This window comes from Chrysemys picta, chromosome 1 (genome assembly GCF_011386835.1).
Source record: "Chrysemys picta bellii isolate R12L10 chromosome 1, ASM1138683v2, whole genome shotgun sequence".
In the NCBI taxonomy this organism is placed as follows: Eukaryota; Metazoa; Chordata; order Testudines; family Emydidae; genus Chrysemys; species Chrysemys picta.
The window spans coordinates 128,580,250-128,601,257 of record NC_088791.1 but is presented as its reverse complement, the minus strand read 5'-3'; the positions used below and the strand labels follow the sequence as shown (position 1 = coordinate 128,601,257).

General features: G+C 42.8%; 1 protein-coding gene across 3 annotated transcripts in view; it reads right to left on the bottom strand.

The window, feature by feature from the left end:
* Positions 1-21,001, bottom strand: part of LOC101936107 (tetratricopeptide repeat protein 38) — a 31,117-nt gene extending 10,116 nt beyond the window's left edge. For 2 of the 3 annotated variants that reach the window (XM_005299938.4, XM_042846334.2), the window contains exons 1-9: positions 20,847-21,001; positions 16,209-16,286; positions 15,824-15,905; positions 12,251-12,422; positions 11,065-11,238; positions 8,308-8,383; positions 6,944-7,063; positions 1,659-1,718; positions 514-552 (exon numbers count right to left, since the gene is read on the bottom strand). In XM_005299938.4, the coding sequence (XP_005299995.2) occupies positions 514-552; positions 1,659-1,718; positions 6,944-7,063; positions 8,308-8,383; positions 11,065-11,238; positions 12,251-12,422; positions 15,824-15,905; positions 16,209-16,286; positions 20,847-20,870 (825 nt within the window). In that variant the 5' untranslated portion in view covers positions 20,871-21,001. The remainder of the gene's footprint in view (positions 1-513; positions 553-1,658; positions 1,719-6,943; positions 7,064-8,307; positions 8,384-11,064; positions 11,239-12,250; positions 12,423-15,823; positions 15,906-16,208; positions 16,287-20,846) is intronic. The other variant, XM_008179749.4, reaches the window with a different exon arrangement.
* Positions 21,002-21,008: the final 7 nt, after the last annotated feature.

Sequence of the window (21,008 nt, the reverse complement as noted above, 5' to 3'; positions counted from 1 at the left end):
GACATGACTAAGGAAGAAGCCTAACTAGTAATTAGATTAAAATCAGATCTCGTAGATTAATTACCAATCATGACAGCTTAGATTTATAGAAAAACTATTTTACATAATGTTAAACTTTCAAAGATTATCTTTTTTTCCCCCGTCTCGCCAAGGCATCTACATAGCAACTATGGCAGCATGACTAAAGATAACAGGATATGAAAGTGGTATCAATAAAATAATTGAAAAACACTAAAAATATTTAAATAAAAAGTGATATAAACAACATTAAATATGATGGTGTGAGATAAAGGGGTTTTTGGCACGGGTTTAGGATGACCTCTGTAACTTCATTTGTGATTTTGCCAGTTGAGTTGAATAGTCACTCTAAAATGCCAATTAAACATTTCAAAATAAAACCAGAAAATGGTATCACACCTTTATATATTTTACATCAAATACAAAATGAGGCATGTGCACACCATTTCATTTGAACAATGTATTTGCACTACACCAGAAATGGTTTATACTCACATGATTGTCATAAATTGTCAAAGCAGCCTCATAGTCACCCTGTAAAACCAAAGGAGGATTGTGTCATGACCTTTAGGATACAGTGTCCGTAAGTGACTGCTAGAGTTCGGTAATACCAAATTTTTAAAAGAATATCAGTGATCCCATCAATAAATGTCCATGTGCAACATACCCAGATTAGATATGGGAGAGGTGAACAAGTGGGCTACCTGATTATTATCTATTATGTGTATTATAGAGTCTAAGAAGAGAGTACCTCAAGTCATATTACATAAAAAGCAATTATACATAAAAATAAAATAAACTCTAGAGTTATTTTGTGGCTTTTATCCAAAACTTAATCAAAGAGCTCTGAATAAATTTAAAGGAAAATTCAACGTGGATTAATACTAAATTTACCACGCAAAATTATCATGGAAATCTCATTTCAGTGGATGTGCAAAACAAATGCAACATATAGTACATGTTAACACATGGGTATTGGGAGAGGAGCCGTAGGAAGAAAAGTAACTTGGAGAAGGTTTCAATAAAGTAAGGAAGGGGTTTGCTTTATCTTACCCTCTCCAGTTAGGGTGTAACACGAAGTTTTGTATTAATTAACTGCTAAATTGGGGCAAGTTACACTCTTTGTCATTAACATGTATTGCCTCACCAACTCATACTGCTTTGCCACTTACATACCACCATTTATTTCCCTGCTAATTTTTGCCCCCAAGATGTTAAGTGCTATTCTTATTAAATCCAAAGAAAATATATATTGCAGCCCAATAGGTTCAGGGTAACATACACATATTTGTAAAGAGTTTAAATAGATCTTAAATATTTTTAAGACTAGGGGGAAATTAACAGCATAAAATCTCTCATTTCTTTAACATAGTGGCCCTATTGGTCTCTCTCATGTAATTTTTGCAAACTCCAGACTCTTACATTCTGTGTGTAGGAAAAAATTGTACACCTCTACCCTGATATAACGCGACCCGATATAACCAAACACCACAAATTATACTGCAGTATTTCATAAAAACATACAAATAGAAAGAAGGGAGGAAAGCAGACCATACCCTTTTTGTCAGGTCTGCCTGTTAATATGAGAATATTAATCCAACTGGAGCAGATAGTATATAGATGTAGAAGTGTGCTCATACCTTTTCAATAAAATACAAAGCCCAGTGCCAGTAATTATGGCAAGCAAGCATGTCACAGTCCTGAGAAGAGAGAGAAAATATTTTACTTCCAATTTAAATTCTGATTTAAACAGATCCAGGGCATCCAAATCTGAGGGCCTAATAAATCAGTAGATATTAGAGCCAAGAAGCTTAAACTGTTGTTCCAGTCTGAAAACTGACAACAGCACATTCTTACTCAATAGACTTGCTCTTTGTGGATATGTAGAGAGAGACAAAGATGGAACCTCACAATTCAAGTTCTATAGAGCAACTTTTCAGAGCAGAACTGCATTTTTAATCAGACTCTACCTCATTCAATGGCACCTTTATTGGAAAACCTACACAGACCAGACTAACTTCACGCCTGCCTTTCCAGCCATAGGCTGACAGCATAAGGTCAAATACTCCTCTCTGTTACACCAATGGCAGATTAGCCACTGGGCCCATGGGGCCCGTGCCCAGGGGTCCCCACCAACTGGGGGGCCCCTGGAAATAATCCGCTGCCCGGCAGCAGAAGCCCGGAGCCCCAGCCACCAGGCAGGCGGGGCGGGGGAAGTCCCCGCACCCCGACACCACTCCATGGCTTCTCCCCGCCAGGTGGGGAGAAGCCCCACCCACAGCCCCCCCGACCTCATCCCCGGCCAAAGCTGCGGGATAGGGGAAGCCCCCCCCGCAGAAGCTGCACGGCAGCAGGGGAAGCCCCAGCACCCGGATCCCAGCTGTGGCCCTGGGACTGGAGGAGCTCTCACTCCCCATTGCAGCCCGGGACTGTGGCAAGGGGTCAGAGCTTCTCCAGTCTTGTGGCCTCAGTGAGGGGCAGAGGGGAGAAAGGGGCAAAAGGGGTTGTGGGACTACAGTGGGGAGGTGAAATGGGGGGGACCCTTGGTGGAACAGGGGCAGGCCCCACCCCCAGGGAAGGGGCAGAAAGGGGTGGAGCTGTGGGCAAGGCCACAGGCAGAAGGGATGAGGAGGGACCCCCCACTTGCTCTGGCCCAGGGCTCGGGAAACCTTAATCTGCCTCTGATTACGCTGGCACAAATCCACTGAAGACAACAGGGTTGCACCAGTGTAACAAACAGGAATCTGAATCCACAATATATTGGTGGCAACTCAGATAAGTACAATAATCACAGACTCTAAAACTACCTATTCCTGTCCAATGGAGAAGTTAAATTTAATCTTATCTCTAAAGGAACAGAGTGCTCATTTTAGTGGTGACTACTTCAGTACAAACCTCCGAGATGTGAGAGAGTTCTCCGTATGTCAGCATTTTATGTTGTTTACATACGCCAGTGGTTTATCATAACTTGTTTAATATTAAACTATAACAAGGACTCTACTGACTCAGGTGGTTAAATGTTAGACATAAAAGTGACATTAGCAAGTTTGGCCTATACAGTAATCTGTTCCAAATGTCACGCAAATAAGATTATTGGTCCCTTCCCTATGAATAAAATGTAGCTTCTTAGTGCTGCATAGGCTAACCTATAAGAAATGCCTAGGGGAAGGGTGTGGCCTAAGTGCACCCCTCAAAGGGATTTAGGCACCTAAATCGAGACCAGTGCAAGGTGCCTCCTTCAGCTTGGGAATCACAAGCATGAACCCTTTCCTGGAGTTAGTGCCTAAGTCCTTTCTTGCAAAAAGCTGTTCTACTTTGTACAAATAATTAAAGTCACTGGGCCAGAGAAACAGTCATTCTCATTCTATAGCCCAGAGGTTAGGGCACTCACCTGGGATGTGGAAGACCTACGTTCTAATGAGTAATTATTTATATAACGTGGAACAGCTTCAACAGGAGAGACTGAGAGAGACCCACCCTATAATATCCCATAGCCCAGCAGTTAGGACCCATTCCTGGGAGGTGGCAGACCTGGGTCCAAATTCCAGGTAAAGTGGGGATTCCAACCAAGGAATCTCCTAGATGAATGCTCTCACCACTGGAGTAAAGACTGTAAGAAGGTGGCAGCACCTTCCCGCACAGGCTGCATTTTATGCAAAGCCCAATCCAGTAGGCATGCTCTGAGCAAGCCTGCTGAATTGGGCCCTGCAGATGAGATAAGTAGGGCAACGCTAGTCTGAGGATCCTGCTGGTGCTTAGGTGTGAGCTAGGTGTCCAGTCATCGGAACACAGTGGACCGTGAATATGCCCACAATAGAAATGTAGGTTCCTAGGGGACATTTTCTGCAGAAACTTAGGCACCATGGGACTTTAGGTATTTACAAGGTAGGCGGCAGCTGAGAGAGCACTCAGGTGCTTTTGAAAATTTCACCCAAATTTTCTATTTATAGTTCATTACAATTTTGTTTGTTAGTTTTGGTGCCGTGTTTTTGTTTGTTTTGTTGCTGTTGTCCTCAAAGTTGATCAGCAAAGGGGAAAAAAAAATCTCTCTCTGAAATGTGATATGCCTGAACCTTCAAGGAGCGCTCAGAAAGCTCTCCGTCAATAATACTGATCTTGATATTGAAGATTTCTAATTTTTAAAAACAAGCAGAAAACAACCCCAAACCTCTTTAGGCCTTCTTGATACAGCTCTGCCCCCTGAGTAGTGGAACTGTCAATTGCAAGGATAAAGCTCATTCCTACAGCAGACAGACCTTTCTTGGAGCAAACTCCTGGGGGTTGTAAGAACCACCACAAACTTCACGACCTTCTATTCCAAGTGCAAGGTGCATTTCTTTGATACCTTTCCTTCACTATTAAATACATTGCATACAGCAGACAAAAGTTAAAAATCTACACACAATTTTCTGCCTGAGGAGAAAGAAAGAAGGAAAAGACCCACATGACAGATACTGGTTATGTTATTTAGTTCTCAATCTTTCAGACTACTGTACCCCTTTCAGGAGTCTGATTGGTCTTGCATACCCCCAAGTTAAAATCTACTTGCTTACAAAATCAGGCATAAAAATATAAAAGTGTCACAGCACGCTATTACTGAAAAATTGCTTACTTTCTCATTTTTACCATAGCATTATCAAAATCAATTGGAATATAAATATTGTACTTAAATTTTAGTGTATAGGATAAGAAGCACTTTAAACAAGTCATTGTCTGTATGAAATTTTAGTTTGTACTGACTTCTCTAGCGCTTTTTATATAGCCTGTTGTAAAACCAGGCAAACATCTAGATGAGTTGATGTATCCTCGGGAAGACCTCTGTGTACCCCCAAGGGTACACATGCCCCTGGTTGAGAACCACTGATTTAGTGCATTACTGGACCATGCTCAGATGGATATGATATAAGAACATGAACAGAAAAGGGCACAAGCACCATTTTCCTTTCCTTTCCAGTCAATCTTTTAACATCTTCCCCTCCCCAAAAGCAAACACAAGTTGAGGTCTTTTACAATCTTGCTTTGATTGTGTCTCCCTACAATTCATTCTATGTTCACTAATCTTTTCATGAAGTAGTTTTGTCAAGTCCCTCAATTTATTCTTAAATTGCTGATCTTAGGCTTAGTAGAAAGCTCATAAATTTCACTTTATTGCCTGCATATCAGAGCAAAGGGCCCATAGCCACAGCAAATAAAAGCATCCTATGCACATATATATTGCTCATGATCCAAATCACAAGTGGCATGTAAAATGTTTTATCTACTGGCCACCTCCCTTTGGGTATGTCAAGTCCGTGCTTGAGCCAGGGCTCAAGCCTAACAATCCTTGCACCTACACTGCAATTGCACTAACCCAGGGTCCCAGGACCCTGCAAGACTGGAGGATCCAAGCTTGAGTTCCGACAGTAACCAGGGTCTGAGCACTATTCCCTCACAGTGTAGACACAGCCCCGCTTGACTCAGGTCCCAAGAGTCAGCCAGAAGTATCCCAATTTCATGGGACAATTTCCTTAGTCCCCTCTATCCCAACAACCTGCAATTCACTCTATTGAAAATGGAAGCCACCACTCCCTCTTTGCAAATGGCAACAGCTCACGTCAGCATTAACCCATTCTCTTCGGATCACTGATCTGCAAGCACACTATCAGAGAGCCTCCTGGGTTTGCAATGGAGAGCAAACTGATGAAGCCTTTTGCAAAATGAGCTGCTTCCTGGTAATGTGTGTGTGTGTGTAGGGGGGGCGGGGGGGGACGGACACAAAGCTTTCCCCACAGTGCACCATGGTCCTAGGGCTAGAGTGGCCACATTTTGGGGTGGGGAGGGGCAGCATTAGGGACTCTGGACATGGTTACTTTGACTCGGGTCTGCACTCTACTGTGTGGAAGCCAGAGCCTTAGGGTTAAAATATAATGTAGATCAGAGGTTCCCAAACTTGTTCCGCCGCTTGTGCAGGGAAAGCCCCTGGTGGGCCGGGCTGGTTTGTTTACCTGCCCCTTCCACGGGTCTGGCCGATCGCGGCCCCCAGTGGCCGCAGTTCGCTGCTCCAGGCCAATGAGAGCTGCTGGAAGCACCGCGGGCCAAGGGACGTACTGGCCACTGCTTCCAGTAGCTCCCATTGGCCTGGAGCAGCGAACCGCAGCCACTGGGAGCCGCGATCGGCCGAACCTGCGGACGCGGCAGGTAAACAAACCATCCCGGCCCACCAAGGACTTCCCTGCACAAGCGGCGGAACAAGTTTGGGAACCACTGATGTAGATGCTCAAGCCCAGAGTTCCCTAGCATGGGTCACCTGACTAAAGCCCCACTAACCATGGGCTTACATTGCAGCGTAGACATACTCAAAATGTCTAACAACTCTGATGTGCTTATGAATTGTGAAATATTTTTATATGTAAGATCACATGCTAGTTAAAGATGCCTTCAGAACTTACCTCAATATTTCGAGGTAAAATATGAGAACTCATAGAATTTTGGGTGAAATCTTGGATACACTATAGTCAATAGAAAAACTTTTATTGACTTCAGTGGGACCAGTATTTCACCCATTTGCTTTAAAAGTTTTTATTTAGGTCATTAAAACAGAAACTTCGGGGAATGAGTTTGGAGTTGTTGGGGTTTTTTTGTTTTAATTGTGTATCACTAATCTCAGCTATAAACACTGAGGGGAATTTTTGGATGACTAATACCCAAGGTGGATTTCTGAAATATGGAACTGTTGTTACATTTTCTGCCTGTTGCTTCCAAAGTGGCATGAATGGAGATTCCATCTTGAAGCAGTAGTTTCCTATTATTTGTGAAAGTCTACAGATTTCATTAGGAAACAGATCTGATTAAAAGTATGCTACATAAAGAGGAATCACCAGTATTTAGTGGAAGGAGGAAAAAACCCACAGTCAGCCACATCAGAGGAACTGTTAAGGAAATTTACCTTCCAGTTGTTTTCAGTTTGCTTCATAAATGTCAACCCATTCTTCAGGTCTGCTTTCATTTCATTTATGTGTGCTATGGTATGGACAGACCATGCATCTGACTGGTTTATAGCTAAGGCCTGGTAGTGGGAAAAGAGAAAATAGCATGATGCATACTGGGTACATTACAAATAACTGTACATACTATTGCGAGTATAGAAACTGAAGAATGTTTCTCATACATGATGGGTATTAAGTATATCTCTGCTTATAACTTCAATCATATCCTGGGAGACTGGTTTCAACAGAAAGAAGAAAAAAATGTTTGCTGGATGAATTCACTTGCTAGCATCTATTGAACAGATACCAGTTGCAAAGTAGTTTCAGAATGAAGGCCTGAACCAAGACCACCAAATTACACTTCATTTTACAAACTTTCCTTATCCTTCAGGCTCAGAAGAGTCATATGGCATGGGCAAAGCCATGATTTATGTCCATCTCATACCCTCCATATGGGGAGCATATGAGTTGATCACTTGCTGTAAAAGAAAATAATAATACGGTTCCTTGCAGTTAACCACTTTCCTATAACAAGAACATGCTCTGCTAAGTTCTGAATATCAGACAGCTGCATCTTTACTATTCCAACAATTCTCCATTCATCTGTAAATCCCTCCCACATCGCCCACAAATTTCATTTGCTGTCAATTTAATGTAAAATAAGAGATTTAAGTTCTATTACTTTCAGCAATCTGGCAACATCTAAGCAGTTTGGCAAAAACATACGAAGATGCCAATAGATTCCATTTGTGCTATAATTCATGTAACTTTCCTATTTTACTGGAACCCTTGGTCATGTGGTTATGTTGCCAGCTTTTCATTACCACTGCAAATGAGATCATACTTATAAAGAATGAATGACATATACCTAATTTACCAAGGCATTATGCAGAGTGCTCATCAGATTAACCTATTGCATGTCTGATATTTTACTAGGGGGCTGTTACCATTCCTAAGATTTGATGGCAAACGGACACAAGTCTCAAATGCATTTCTCAATGACAAGTTTCCATTTTATTCTCTCCAGCTTGCATAGCAAGATTCTGCCTGTCCTTCACTCTCATCCTTCCCTCCCCCTCCGATCATGAATTTAAAAATCAGCAAAAACTAAGGAAAAGGGGGAAATCCCCTATTCTTAGGTCTCAAAGGCCCATAACCTACCATAAGGATGTGGCACATGAACGGTTATGAATTTCAGAACAGTTGCTTACTTTTGTTTAATTTATTTTAAATTGTCATTTATCTTCTCTCTCAAAGGAACATCTGAATACCAAATAAGATTAAAAACTTAAAAACCTTTTAGCACCAATAGTGTCCTGTTTACCTCATTGGCGAGCTTTTCAGCACGATCAAAATAATTAGTTTCCATTAGTCCAAAGGAGTATATGCCTTTCACATAGCTAAACAAAAGGAAAACCTCATTTAGAAGTAGGAGGATAAAGCTAGTAATGCAAAGCACATTACAAAATTTCAATACAAAATAATTCTTCCACTGCACATATTAATACCGAATAGTGGGAAAAGGAGAAAGTACACAGAATCTGATTTTTTTCCTACAAAAAATTAGCATATTGAGGAAATGCCCAACTTTTTCTTTCCCAACATACCTGGAATGGGAAGATATATGTATTCATGTTTTGTGCTAACTACAAAAAAAAAAATCACACAGAACTTTGTGAGATGCAGAGTATTTTAAAGAAATCAAGTACAGTATGTTTACAATATTCAGTGCATATATTTCCAAAGTATAATGTTGTAGATATTGTATCATTTTCCCAATTTAATATATTTTGAAGAGAAAAGATTTTACAGAGAGGCGAAAAAGGGTACTTTATGTCTGGGTACTGTAGCAGTTTTCTTTCCCACTGTTCTACTGAAGCTCTGCAAAGTATAATAAAATAGATACCAGTGCTTATTCCCAGACAAAAAGGAATCATTAAGATGCATTTAATTAATTACTTGCACTCATGATATCAGAATACTGTAGTTAGTCAGAGCAAAAGCTTGAAATTCTTAAGTTTATATTGGACATCTCAAAAAGTCAGAATTTGCTGTTCTTCAGAGAATCCTAACTCTGCCTACTATGTTGTGTGTTCTCCACATGACACTGTTGGGTTCCCATGCTAGATACATCAAATACTGTCAAAGTTTTGTCAGCTCTTTGTCCACTTTCTGGAGTGTACTCACTGCAACTAAATGCGGTGGGTCTTTGTGCAGGCAGCAGGAAAAAGGGGACAGGGCTCCTTTAAGGTCCCTACTGTATTTGGGTTATGTGGAAGGGGAAACAGGAACAGACTTACCCGACTGGAGCAAACAGAGAAACAGGAACTGGCCAGATTTGGGGGAGTGGGGTGCACGAACCCACCGGAGAAGGGGAAGGTATTTATACCCTGTGTATTCCAGAAGGATCTCTCTCTCTCCTCAGTCACTGTCCAGCAGCACTCACCCTCCCATCTACAGGAGCAGACTTTTTATGATTTGCTGTGGACACTGAACTTGTCGCTTTTTCTCTTTTGGGGCTGGGAAGGAATTATACCCTCACTGCCAGATTGGCTGAGGCGTGATGGGTTTTTTCTCCTGCCTCACAGCAGGTCAAAGACCCGGTGGGACAGGAAGGAGTCAAATGTCAAATTTAGTAGGTAGCAGATGTGGCAGGAGTCCAGTGCAGGTACTTGTTACAGAGGGGATACCTGGTAAACAGGAGTTGGAAGTGGACCTAAGGGAAGGCATAGCTCAGGAAACTGGGTAAGGGGTACTTGGGGCTCCTAAGGTCTGGAATAGAAGGGAGACAACACCCCCTTTTTTCCAACTCCTCTTAACCCTCATATGAGAGGAAGGTAGTAGGGTCCCAGCAATAGACTGGGAAGGGAGAAGGCTGACAGCTACCCTCCCAAATAGGCAGAAACAATTAACAATGGCCTGAACAATTTATTGCCATGTATTCCCAGATATGTAAAGCGAATAAAATTGTGACCTAATTAAACCACATCCATAGCACCTTGTCTTTCTTCCTGCATTGCTGAGGTAACAAAGTAAGTTTGTTTTGGAGGAAGAGATACAGTATGCTGGTCACAAGGTTGTATTCATACAGCTTATAGTGTCAGGGCAGGAGCTGGTTGCATATGGATGCTTTGTACATCTACTTCTGTATGTCAACCTGTGTATCCACTTATAAATTTATCTCTGCACTCAGCTCTAAATTTCTTTTATAATTCAAAGTTAAAATCCTTTCATGAGTTTAACGCTAGTAGCTTTTTTTGCCTTTCAAGAGTTTGAATTTTTTGTTTAAAAAAACCCAAAACCTATTCTAATGCATGTTTGATAAGTAACTGATATGTCAACATATTTAAATTATCTTGCATTAATTCCAGAAGACCAAACTGGATCATCCTGCAGCATTTCATGACGCACCAGAAGTTTTAGATGGGTGCAGCACAGCAGCCCTCTTCCTGAGAGAGCTGAGTCAGCATGTACACTTAGTTCTTAAGTTAGGCAGCAAGCAGGCTGAACTAGATTTCCTCATTGCACAACTCTTTTTAGGAAAATCCCAATTCTTATTTCAGAACAACGGTTTGGCAGTCCAAATTAAAACCGGGTCCCACGGCTGCATTTTCCTCTCCCAGTTCTGCTTCCTTCTTGTAAAGTCTTGCAGCTTAGCTGTACATTCTTTTGAGTAAAGACCATGGATACAAAACTGGCCCAACAGAAGTCAATGGGAGTTTTGCCATTGACTTTATTAGGACAGGATTTCACCCCATGTCTTCATATATCATTTGTGACATTTTTGAGTACTATAAATTAATCAACATCATCAATGACCCATTCAGACAAAATCTCAGTTAAAAACAACTGACCAATGGGTCAATAGGAATGCAAAAAAAAAAAGTTCATTCTTATATGCATATTTTTAAAGCATATAAAGGTGGTTAGTTGGCACTCCCTTATCTGTCCTCAGGCAGTGATTGCAGGACTAATCAGGAAAAGTTTGCAACAGCCTCACACATTGCTGACCAGAAGCTTCTGAACTTATGCAAAGCAGAGGTGGAGATCCACAGACATCTGAAGATCAACTCTTGCATACCTACTAAGAGGAATATCAGGTGTCCAGTAAGGATAAACACGGGCCACAGAGTCTCGCATCTGTGTTTGACATCCCATGTAAAAGTAAGTGGCCTGGGCAAATTTGAGTGCTAGTATGTCAGTTGGATGGTCCCGTAGAATTTGATCCCATACATCACAAGCTTTGGGAAAACGCCTAGAGAGAAGAAAAAATATTAATCATTGACAGAGTCAGCAAGACCTAACTGTCTCAGTCTAATATTTCTAAACTTATACTACTCCAGCAGGTGTAAGTGAAAAACCTAACAGGAAGTGACAATTTCCTAGCTTGCAGGAATTTTTCTTAATTTATAATATACACGATTGTTATACTGTCTTCACAGAGTACTTTCTACACAATCATGTATATGGCATTCTTTGTTACTAGTAATGCACTGTAACAGAAGGGAAAATGAATTACCTTTTGGCCCTGATCGTGCATGTTGAGCCACATGGGAAGATCCTCACACCTGCAGAGAGACTCACGGAAGTTCATTTAGTTCTTCACAGGTGCAGGGGTCCCACCATGCAAACTGAACTTGCGGGGTCAGAGCTTTAGTAATTTCATTCCTAACCTTTGTTATCAAATATTAGCATAAAAGTATTTTCATATTGACAGAAAGCAAATAACCAAAACTAATAGCGTGCAATATTTTTGACAGGATATGCAAATTCAATATATTTCTGTAAATGCTCAAATCCCCAAAGTCCTAATTTTCTGGGAGTGCTTCCAACTATGTATCATCTCTCCATTTTAGAGGAAACAGAGCTTGTGGTGCACGGGGGCTATAAAAAGAAGAATAGGAAAAGACTCCTGCAGCCCCAGCTCCATGGGATGCTATGCTCAAGTTTCAGCATAACCAAAGATTTACCGCCTTGAGTGATTTTAGTTTTAAAAATAATTTAGTCCATTATTGGAATAATGGTAGGTTTTAAAATACAGAATGCTTAAAACTAATTAAGTTTAGTATGCTGGCACCCTAACAATAATTTTTATTATGATATTGCTTGTTAATTAGCACAGTGATGAATACAGTCACTCAAGAGGACTGAAAGAAGCCAAGACAACAATAAAAATGAAAATGAAATAGCAACATGCAACTACACTATACACATTTTGAATAACAAAACCCTCTCCACCTCTTCTCCTCTAAAAACCAACCGCTTACCCACTGGCAAACATGTCAAGTGCAGAAACGTGTAGCTTCTCCCTCTCAGTCAGTGGTTGCGATTCTGAAAGTGCCATCATCTTTTTCATCGCACTGTCCAGCTTTTTGTCTAACCTCACTGAAGTTCCAGTGCCAATCAGAACCAAGCCATTAGCAATCACATGTCCCATCGCTGAAGAAAGCAGCATGGATAAACATTAGACACTAAGAATTGCAAGTAATTTAACAGGCGCAGAAGCTCTAGGCTAAACTGTAGAGAAAAGTTTAAATGAGAGCCAGAGGCAGTAGATGGCAGTAGTGCTAGAGACTGGTTAGGATCCCAATGGAAAGCCCAGGCAACTTAAGGTACATCTTCACTGCAACGTAAGCCCAGACTCAGGATTGAGCCCAACCCCCCTTCCATCTGCACACAAATCTCTCAGACTCAAGTTTGTACTTAGAATCCTAGGAGCCTGCAGGGGTGAAGGGTTCAAACCCAAGTCAAGCCAAGACCCAGGATTCGAACTCTTGCTTTGTAATGTAAATGCAGCCTCTTGACTCGGGTCCTGTGAGTCCACCAAAAGTATCCCACAATCCTCTTGGCCAATTTCCTTTGTCTTTTCTATCCCAAGAATCTCCAATCGACTGCAGGGAAATGGAAGTAACCCCTCTAAGTTAAGTGCAGCAGCTGGGTGTCAGCCTTTAACACTTCCACTGTCTTCTGAACACAAAGCTGCAAACACCATCAGAGAGCCTTCTGTATTTGCTGACCAGGAGAAGCCTTTTGCAAAGTACGCTGCTTCAGGTCACAGGAGCACAGCCAGACTTTGGTAAATCCCTGGTGCGAGGCCAGCAAAACAGTGGACTTTAGTAAGAGTACAAGGAATGACCATACATACCAGCAAATAGAGAAGAAGCTGGCAGCGTTGCAAATTTACCAAACCAGTGATCACTGCAGGGAGCAGATTAAGTGGCTCAAGACTGAGTACAGGAAAACCAGGGATCACACCTCAGGCAACATGCCTGTTTTATGAGGAGTTTGACCAGGTGCTGGGCACTGTGCTGAGCACAGAGCCAGCAGTGGTGCATGATGAAGTGATCAGCTGGGATGGCACCCTGCTGACCCCAGAATCCAGCATGGCAACTGATGGGAGCCAGCAGCAAGCGCCGAGTGAGACCAGCAAAGTGACTCTGTTGCTGAAACTGTTCCCAAAGGAGGCTTTTGGGCAGAGCACCAGCAGCACATCCTGGGGCCATATTTGGATGACCTGTTTGATGCACCTCTGAGGAACAGTCCACTGTGGATCCTGCAGCAGCCCCAGAAGGGACAGAAGCCTGCACTGAGCTATGTGAGACAATAACCCTCTGTGTTTTGTCCTGTTCCAGACCCCTTGACCTCCATTCACTGCAGTACCTCCATAGCTTGCCCACAGTGCAGCAGAAGCCTGGGCCGACGTACCTTCACAGACCATTCCAAGTGGAAGCATTTCTGTGATGAACTTATGGTTAAAGTTCTAAACAGGGACAATAAGCAGGTCCAGTACCAAAGACAGAGGGACTTATGGCTAGAGGAAAAGTATGGTGAGCAGCAAGAGGAAAGGCTCAGGCTTGTTGCATATCTTGAGGACAGGGTTTCAGCATGAGACCAAGCACTTGCTTCACAGTTCCTGGAATAGGAACAGCAGCTAAGGGAGGAGGATAGAGTCAGCAGAAAAAACTGTCTGAACAGCTTATATCGCTAATGGCTGCAAGAGTATCGGGTCCTGCTGCAATACCTGCACCATGGCATGAGTCCCATGCATGGTACCCTGTGATGCAGTCCAAAAAGAGCTTGAAAAACTCCATGGCTGGGTGGCCCATGCAAACTTGCCCCATGCAGCTCTCCATATTTTCCCATGCAGCACTCCCCACCCCCAGCACAAAGGGCACGGCAAACAGGGAAAGGAGGATGGGCGGCGGGGGGGGGGGGGGGGGTAGCAGACACGCAATGGTAGGGGGCTTCAGTCTTGTACATAGTTTCACTTTTTGTACTTGTTCATGCCCTTTTTTATTTTTTCTGTAAGGTTCTGTTACTGGAGTTTTGGTGTGGTAACGGCAGCTGGCCTGCCTGGCAATGGGCGAATGTTGTACTTTTCTAATACATGCTTATAAATAAAGCTTTTTATTTAATCAATATAGTTTATTGCTATCACTGCATCACATCATACTATGTGTATTTAAAACAATAAAGGTAAACACATGATCAGGGACAATTAGGAATTAGCATGCAAACACTATTACATCAATTTGAGGTTAACCACTTTCACCACCATTCATTTTTTCCCTGTCAAGTGGTCACTTTCTTTCATTAATCCTATCATACTCATCAGCCAGCAGGAGGAGATTGCATAGCAAGCATTGTCTCCTCCAGTCCCTAAGCACATCAGCATCCTCAATATGACTGAGATCCAAATCCAAGCATGTACCCCCAAGTTACTATTCATTTTAGTAATTACATTTCATAGTTCATTTGAAGTACATTTTTTCAGCCCATTTCTCATGTTTGCCTTTTAAAAGAGATTGTCCTAAAGGGAAGAAAAGGGCTATCTTGTAGAACATAAATAAAAACAATCAGTATATTTTCAGGACCCACCCCTTATGCTTCTGCGTGTGATACTCCTGGGGGAATTCTGCGCCATATTCATACCTTCCACAGATTTCTTGGCTCCCCTGCAGAAAAATGGGGGAGCCAAGAAATCTGTGGGGAACACATGCCCCTTCCATAGCAGCCCAGGCACATCTGCTGTGGAGAGACGTTAAGGGGGTGGTGCTGGGCACACGCCTGCGTGGGAAGGAGTGAGAGAGACTCACTCTGTCCCTCTCTTCTCTGTTGCTACATCCCGAGCTTGGAGCCATAGGGCTGTGTGAAGCAGGCTCTGTCCCTGAGGCAGAGCAGAAATGTAACAGCTAAGCAGGCAGGGTGCTAATGTTCCCATTGTTAGTTAATTGTTCCCATTCTCAGTCAATTAAGGCTCCTTCACTTGACAGAGTGGGTGTAAAGGAGCCTTATTGTAAATGACAGTAACAGAATCCTCAGCTAGGAAGAGCTATGTGCTTTCTTGCTTTTTCTCCTGTGCCAGAGAGGCACAATGGGGTGAGATTACAAATCAGGATCTATTTTATTTATCCATTAAAAAAAAATGCAGGACAATGATTAGCAAAACTGTACAGCTTTCATGTGTGAAAATCTGAGCAGTTTAAAGCAACATTCTACTTTACAGGACACCAAACACCAGTAATGTAATTTAAATGAAAATCCAGGATTATAACTGGAATGCAGGGTAATGGTTAACAAGCATTTGTAACTTAACTTCCATGTGTTTAGGAAATGCTGAATAGTTATTGTGATTTTTTTTCTGTATGGTAGTTTAAATAAATTACCAAAATAAGTGAAGCTGGCATGATTATATTGCATTATTTTGACAAATAAAATATGCAGAATTTTGCATTTTTGGCACAGAATTCCACCAGGAGTAATATGAAATAAGTTAACCATATAAAATTACTGTACTGTATGTTCAGCCTCAGTGATAACAATTAAAAAGGTATACTTACTAAAAGTTGGATCTGCTGCTAGTAACTTGGAGAGACATCCTTCAATGCCTCCTAGACTCTTATCATTGGTCCATGTGACATACTATAATAAAGAGTGAAATTGACTAGAAATTAGGAGAAATTAAGTTTCTTTTCATTGTCCTAACTGAGTGAATTCAAAAGTAACAAGATAAATGGTAACGGTGAGACTAAGTTTTTTCAGATGTAATTATCTAACATGTCATCAATAAATGAGGGAATCTGTTTCTTAAAAATACATTGTTTAACCTGACTCTCTCCACTTAATTAATAAAAAGGGTAAACAATTCAAAAACCAACTGCCACAAACACTATTTTTATGCTTGTCAGTCCCTTTAATACACGTTTTATCAAAACTCTTCCATACCTGAGTCAGCGTAGCATCAAACATTTTGCAGGCCTCATTACTAGTGGTGGATAGGACAAGTCCAGCATCCTGCCAGGCCTATATAAAAAACAAGATGTGAGTATGCAGTGTTGTCATAGCTATGTTGGTCCCAGGATATTAGCACCTTTTCCAGACTGAAGAAGAGCTGTGTAGTTCAAAAGCTTGTCTCTCTCACCAACAGAAGTTGGTCCAAAAAACATATCACCTCACCCACCTTACCTCTCTAAACAGGACGTGAGACTGTTTACTGAATACACTGATTTTCCAGATGTCATGTAAGCTGAGGTATAAGAATTGAAAGAAGGTTACCGGGAATTTCGTTTCATCTACTTACAAAAGTGTACAGGACAACTTGAGAAGCTATGTGAGCCTTTTATTCCACTATAATTATATTTGAGGAGTCCTCTTAATGGGGACAGAAAGGACGGAATGGTAGTGGTGGAAGAAAGACAAGGCAAATTGCACAATACTGTGGAGGATCCAGATATGCTATGGGTTTTGTAATTTTAGGATCAGTGTCTCTTTAACCTCTTTAATCCAGATATGCAATGGGTTTTGTAATTTTAGGATCAGTCTCTCTTTAACCTTCAATTGTATACTAGTCCCATCTCTTCAGATATACCCCTTTCAAAATGGTTATGTGGCAAAATAAAATCCTTGCTTTGCTTCCTATCAAACCAATACCACCAGCGATACTGGGGGCCCAAATTATCTGCTGGCGTAAATCCACGGAAGTCAACTGAGTTATCCCAGCAAAATATTTGACCTAAGGATTAATTTATAGGACTAGTATGGACATTTGATAAGGCTAAAATATAACACACAAACGCTGAAAGAATTATGCGGTGCACAATTTTACACAGCGATTATATAACAGCCTCATTCTATAAACTCCATGGCAAACAACTCATTGCGGTAACAGAGGTTTCAGATTCACCAGGGTGATTTATAAGCAGGAAGATTAAAATAAGACCTTTTATTAGCTGGATGAGGTGATGTATGTTTTACATAATAGGGCAGTGGTTCCCAAACTGGGGTTCGTGAACTCCTGGGGGTTCGCAAAATGTTATAGGGGGTTCTCGGGGAAAAATTACCTAATGGCGGCCAGAGCTGTCCCTAGGGACCCCGAGCAGCATGGGGCCAGCAGCCCGGAGCCCCAGGACTTCCAAGAGCTAAGCAGATCAAAGCAAGCATGTCTATCACATTGAGGAGATTTAAACTTCAAGACTCCTTATAAGAAATGGAGAGGGAGGTGGATATTTTTTGCTGTTTTTAAAATTAAATAGGCAGCTAGTATTGTTTTTAAAATTATTATGAAGAACAAGTTTAAGCTTTGTTGTAACGTGCGTTGTTTGCATGGACTGCTCAAGACCTCACTGCTTGGGTAGGAGGAATTCTTTGAGTTGGCTTCTTAAATACCTTCATGCTGTTTCACATCTGATACTCCTTGATGAAACATAAGCTCCTTGATACAAGCTACGAAAGTGAGATCTGGGAAGAGTGTTGCCATTTTCATAATGTAATAAAAATACTATAATGATAAATAATAAATAGTGTGTAATAAGCATGTCATAAAAACAAATTTTATATTTTCATGATCACTGGAAATTTTTAAATTTATACTCTGGTAAAGGAGAAAATCTCTGGAAATATTCATTTTTAGGAGGGGGTTCGCGAGACTTGACATTTTAGTGAAAGGGGTTCAGAGGTTGTTAAAGTTCGGGAACCACTGTAATAGGGTGATTGGCTGTGGTGAACTGGTCATGAATGTCCTTAGTGGTATTCCTAAAACAATCCCAATAGTCAAATGAAAAATCTAATGATAATTCCTAATTTGCTATCAGATTGCCCATGCAACCTTAATTCTGCTCCCTTGCGCATATACATACAGTCTTTAATTACATAATATTTCTTTTCAACGGGATGGATGCACGAAGAGGTGGGATGAAGGTTGGATGGGAAACCTTAAATCTCATTTCCTAACTTTCAAGTGCTTCACTTTGCCACCTAAATGACATTTTTTAACTTTGTATCCAAAAAGCTATCTAAATACACAGACCACTTCCCACTCTCTCTTTCTACACTGTTATCACTAGTGCTATTAAGACTACAAACTTCTATGGGCAGAGACTCAAGTTAACACATATTATGCATTGTATAATGCTAGGCACACTTTAAGAGCTCCACAAATAACTACAGTCAAACTCAATTTTTCTTCCATTACATAGAATTTACAGAAAATACAGATGGAAAGACCTGGAGCCATTTAATAGATTCTCCTGCTAATGGAAGAATATTCCTTATATATTTTGCCGTTTTTTACCTAGCCTCATTTTACAGTCTAAAATATTTTCTGATTCTAACCATTAACTCAAGTGTGGAAATTTGAAGCAATTGGCAGAAACATCTATTTTAATTAACAATTTCAGGGTTTCCTCGGTGTGATTGGATTAAAGGTCACATGCAAGTAATTTAAGTAAACTGAGTGCTCAAATTACAGGTCTAAAAAGACTATACTGGAATCCAAATTTACATCTTTTGTTTAATATTTGTACTATGTACAGAAATATGGCAAAAACCACCAGCAATAAAGAAAGGAAAAGAGGTAGGTAGGCTGTATAACTCTGTATACACATTGATAGTAAGACTTTGCCTGGACTAGCCTTGTTTCTGAAAAATATTCCACTGCTTCTGATGCTAACTCCACATAGGGTGACCAGACAACAAATGTGAAAAATTGGGATGGGGGACGGGGGGGTAATAGGAGCTTATATAAGAAAAAGACCCCAAAATCGGGACTGTCCCTATAAAATTGGGACATCTGGTCACCCTAACTCCACAGGTGGTACCAAGCATTGGAATACTGGAGTAGAAAAGGTGCCCTTGGCAGACAGCATTATATCTATCCTGTTATGTAGACCTCTTTGTGCTTTGCCTGCACTGTGTTAGCAATGGCAGGAAGCTTTTTAGAAAGCAGGATGGTGTGGACAGTGCTTATGAGGAGAAGCAGAGACCAGTAGAACTGCTATAAGTTGTATTGCCAGCTATAAACTTCGTATGGAGCAATAGTGCAAATAGGGAAAGGGGTCTGAGCCTCCTCTCCCTTTCCAGCTTTCCACTATATGCTGAAAACTTTAGCCTGTTTCACTCTCCCCCATTTCCCATTATAGATATTGTGCTTGATCATTAACATTCCCCCCACCACCACCACCACCCCAAAGCCAGCTGAACAGGACACACACAAAATTTTTCACCCAAATGTCTCAAAACATTTCACACACACAAGTAGCAATACAGCATCCCTGTGATTGTTTGCAATGTTGTAGCCATGTTGGCCCCAGAAAATTAGCCAGACAAGGTGGCTGAGGTAATATCTTTTATTGGACCAACTTCTACAGGGAAGGGGCGGGGACGGTTTTATGGCCTGCAGCGTGCAGGGGGTCAGACCAGATGATCATAATGGTCCCTTCTGACCTTAAAGTCTATGAGTCTATGAGTCTATGAGTCTACTGATGAAACATACAAACTTTTGAGCTACAGAATAGAAATTGTACGGTGGGTCATGAATGCTCACAAAATTGGGGTTGAGGTGCAGGAGGGGGTGAGGGCTCTGGTGGGGGGTGCAGGCTCTGGGATGGGGATTAGGAGTTTGGGGTGCAGGAGGGTGCTCTGGGCTGGGGCTGAGGGGTTCAGAGGGTGGGAGGCGGATCAGGGCTGGGGCAGGGGGTTGGGGCATGGGGAGAGGCTCAGGGGTGCAGGCTCCGAGCGGCGCTTACCGCAAGCGGCTCCCAGAAGCAGCAGCAAGTCCCTTCTCTGGCTCCTACCTGGAAGCGCGGCCAGGCGGCTCTGCGCGCTGCCCCATCTGCAGGCACCGTCCCTGCAGTTCCCATTGGAGCACCGGATGGGGCCATTGGAGTGCATAGGAGCCAGAGCGGGGCCATGCCACAGCTTCTGGGAGCCGCGTGGAGCGGCCCCCGACCCTGCGCCCTAGCTGGAGCGCCAGAGTGGGGCAAGTCCCAGACACTGCTCTCCAGTGGGAGCTTGCGGGCCGGATCTGGCTGGCGGGCTGTAGTTTGTCCACCCCGATGTAGCTGGACAGCTTGCCTCTTTCACCACCAGAGGTCTGTCCACTGAAAGATATTACTTCACCCCCCCTTGCGTGTCTGGCATCCCTGTGAGACAGATGCACTGTCTGTTATCCCCCACTTGAAGCCAGGGAGCCTGAGGCAGGGAGAAGTGAAGGGCTTGCAAAAGGCAGGCTGGGGCAGAATTGGGGCTGGGACCCAGGAGCCATGGGGTAAGTCACCACCACAAAACCCTCCGTGATTGCGGAAAGCAAACGGCCGCTTGTATTCATGGTATTTCAGAACAGGCGGGACAATCGCCTGTCGGGAGGCTCAAGGGTCACTTGGCGCTGCCCGCGCCTGGAACCGGACGAAGCCGCCGCTCCAGGTCCCGTCCAGCCCCATGTCACTGTGGGTGCGGGGGCAGGTTGTTGTGTTTGTTGGGGGGCGACCAACCAACCTGCCCCACGAACTGCACCTGGTAGGAAGAGACACCCCCCCCCCAGCCCATCGCAGCGCGCGGGCCCCAGGGCGGCGGCGGCTCCCCCCTCACCTTGCAGTCTCTCAGCGGCACCATGTTCCCGGCCCCTTCTCTGCCCCTCGGGCTGCGCCGGGCCCGCCCCCAGCAGGGAGACACCTCCCCGGGGGGCGGGGCACGGGTGGATCGGGCTCCGCTGAGCGGGTAGCGGCCCCTGGAGGTCAGAGCGCCGCGCCC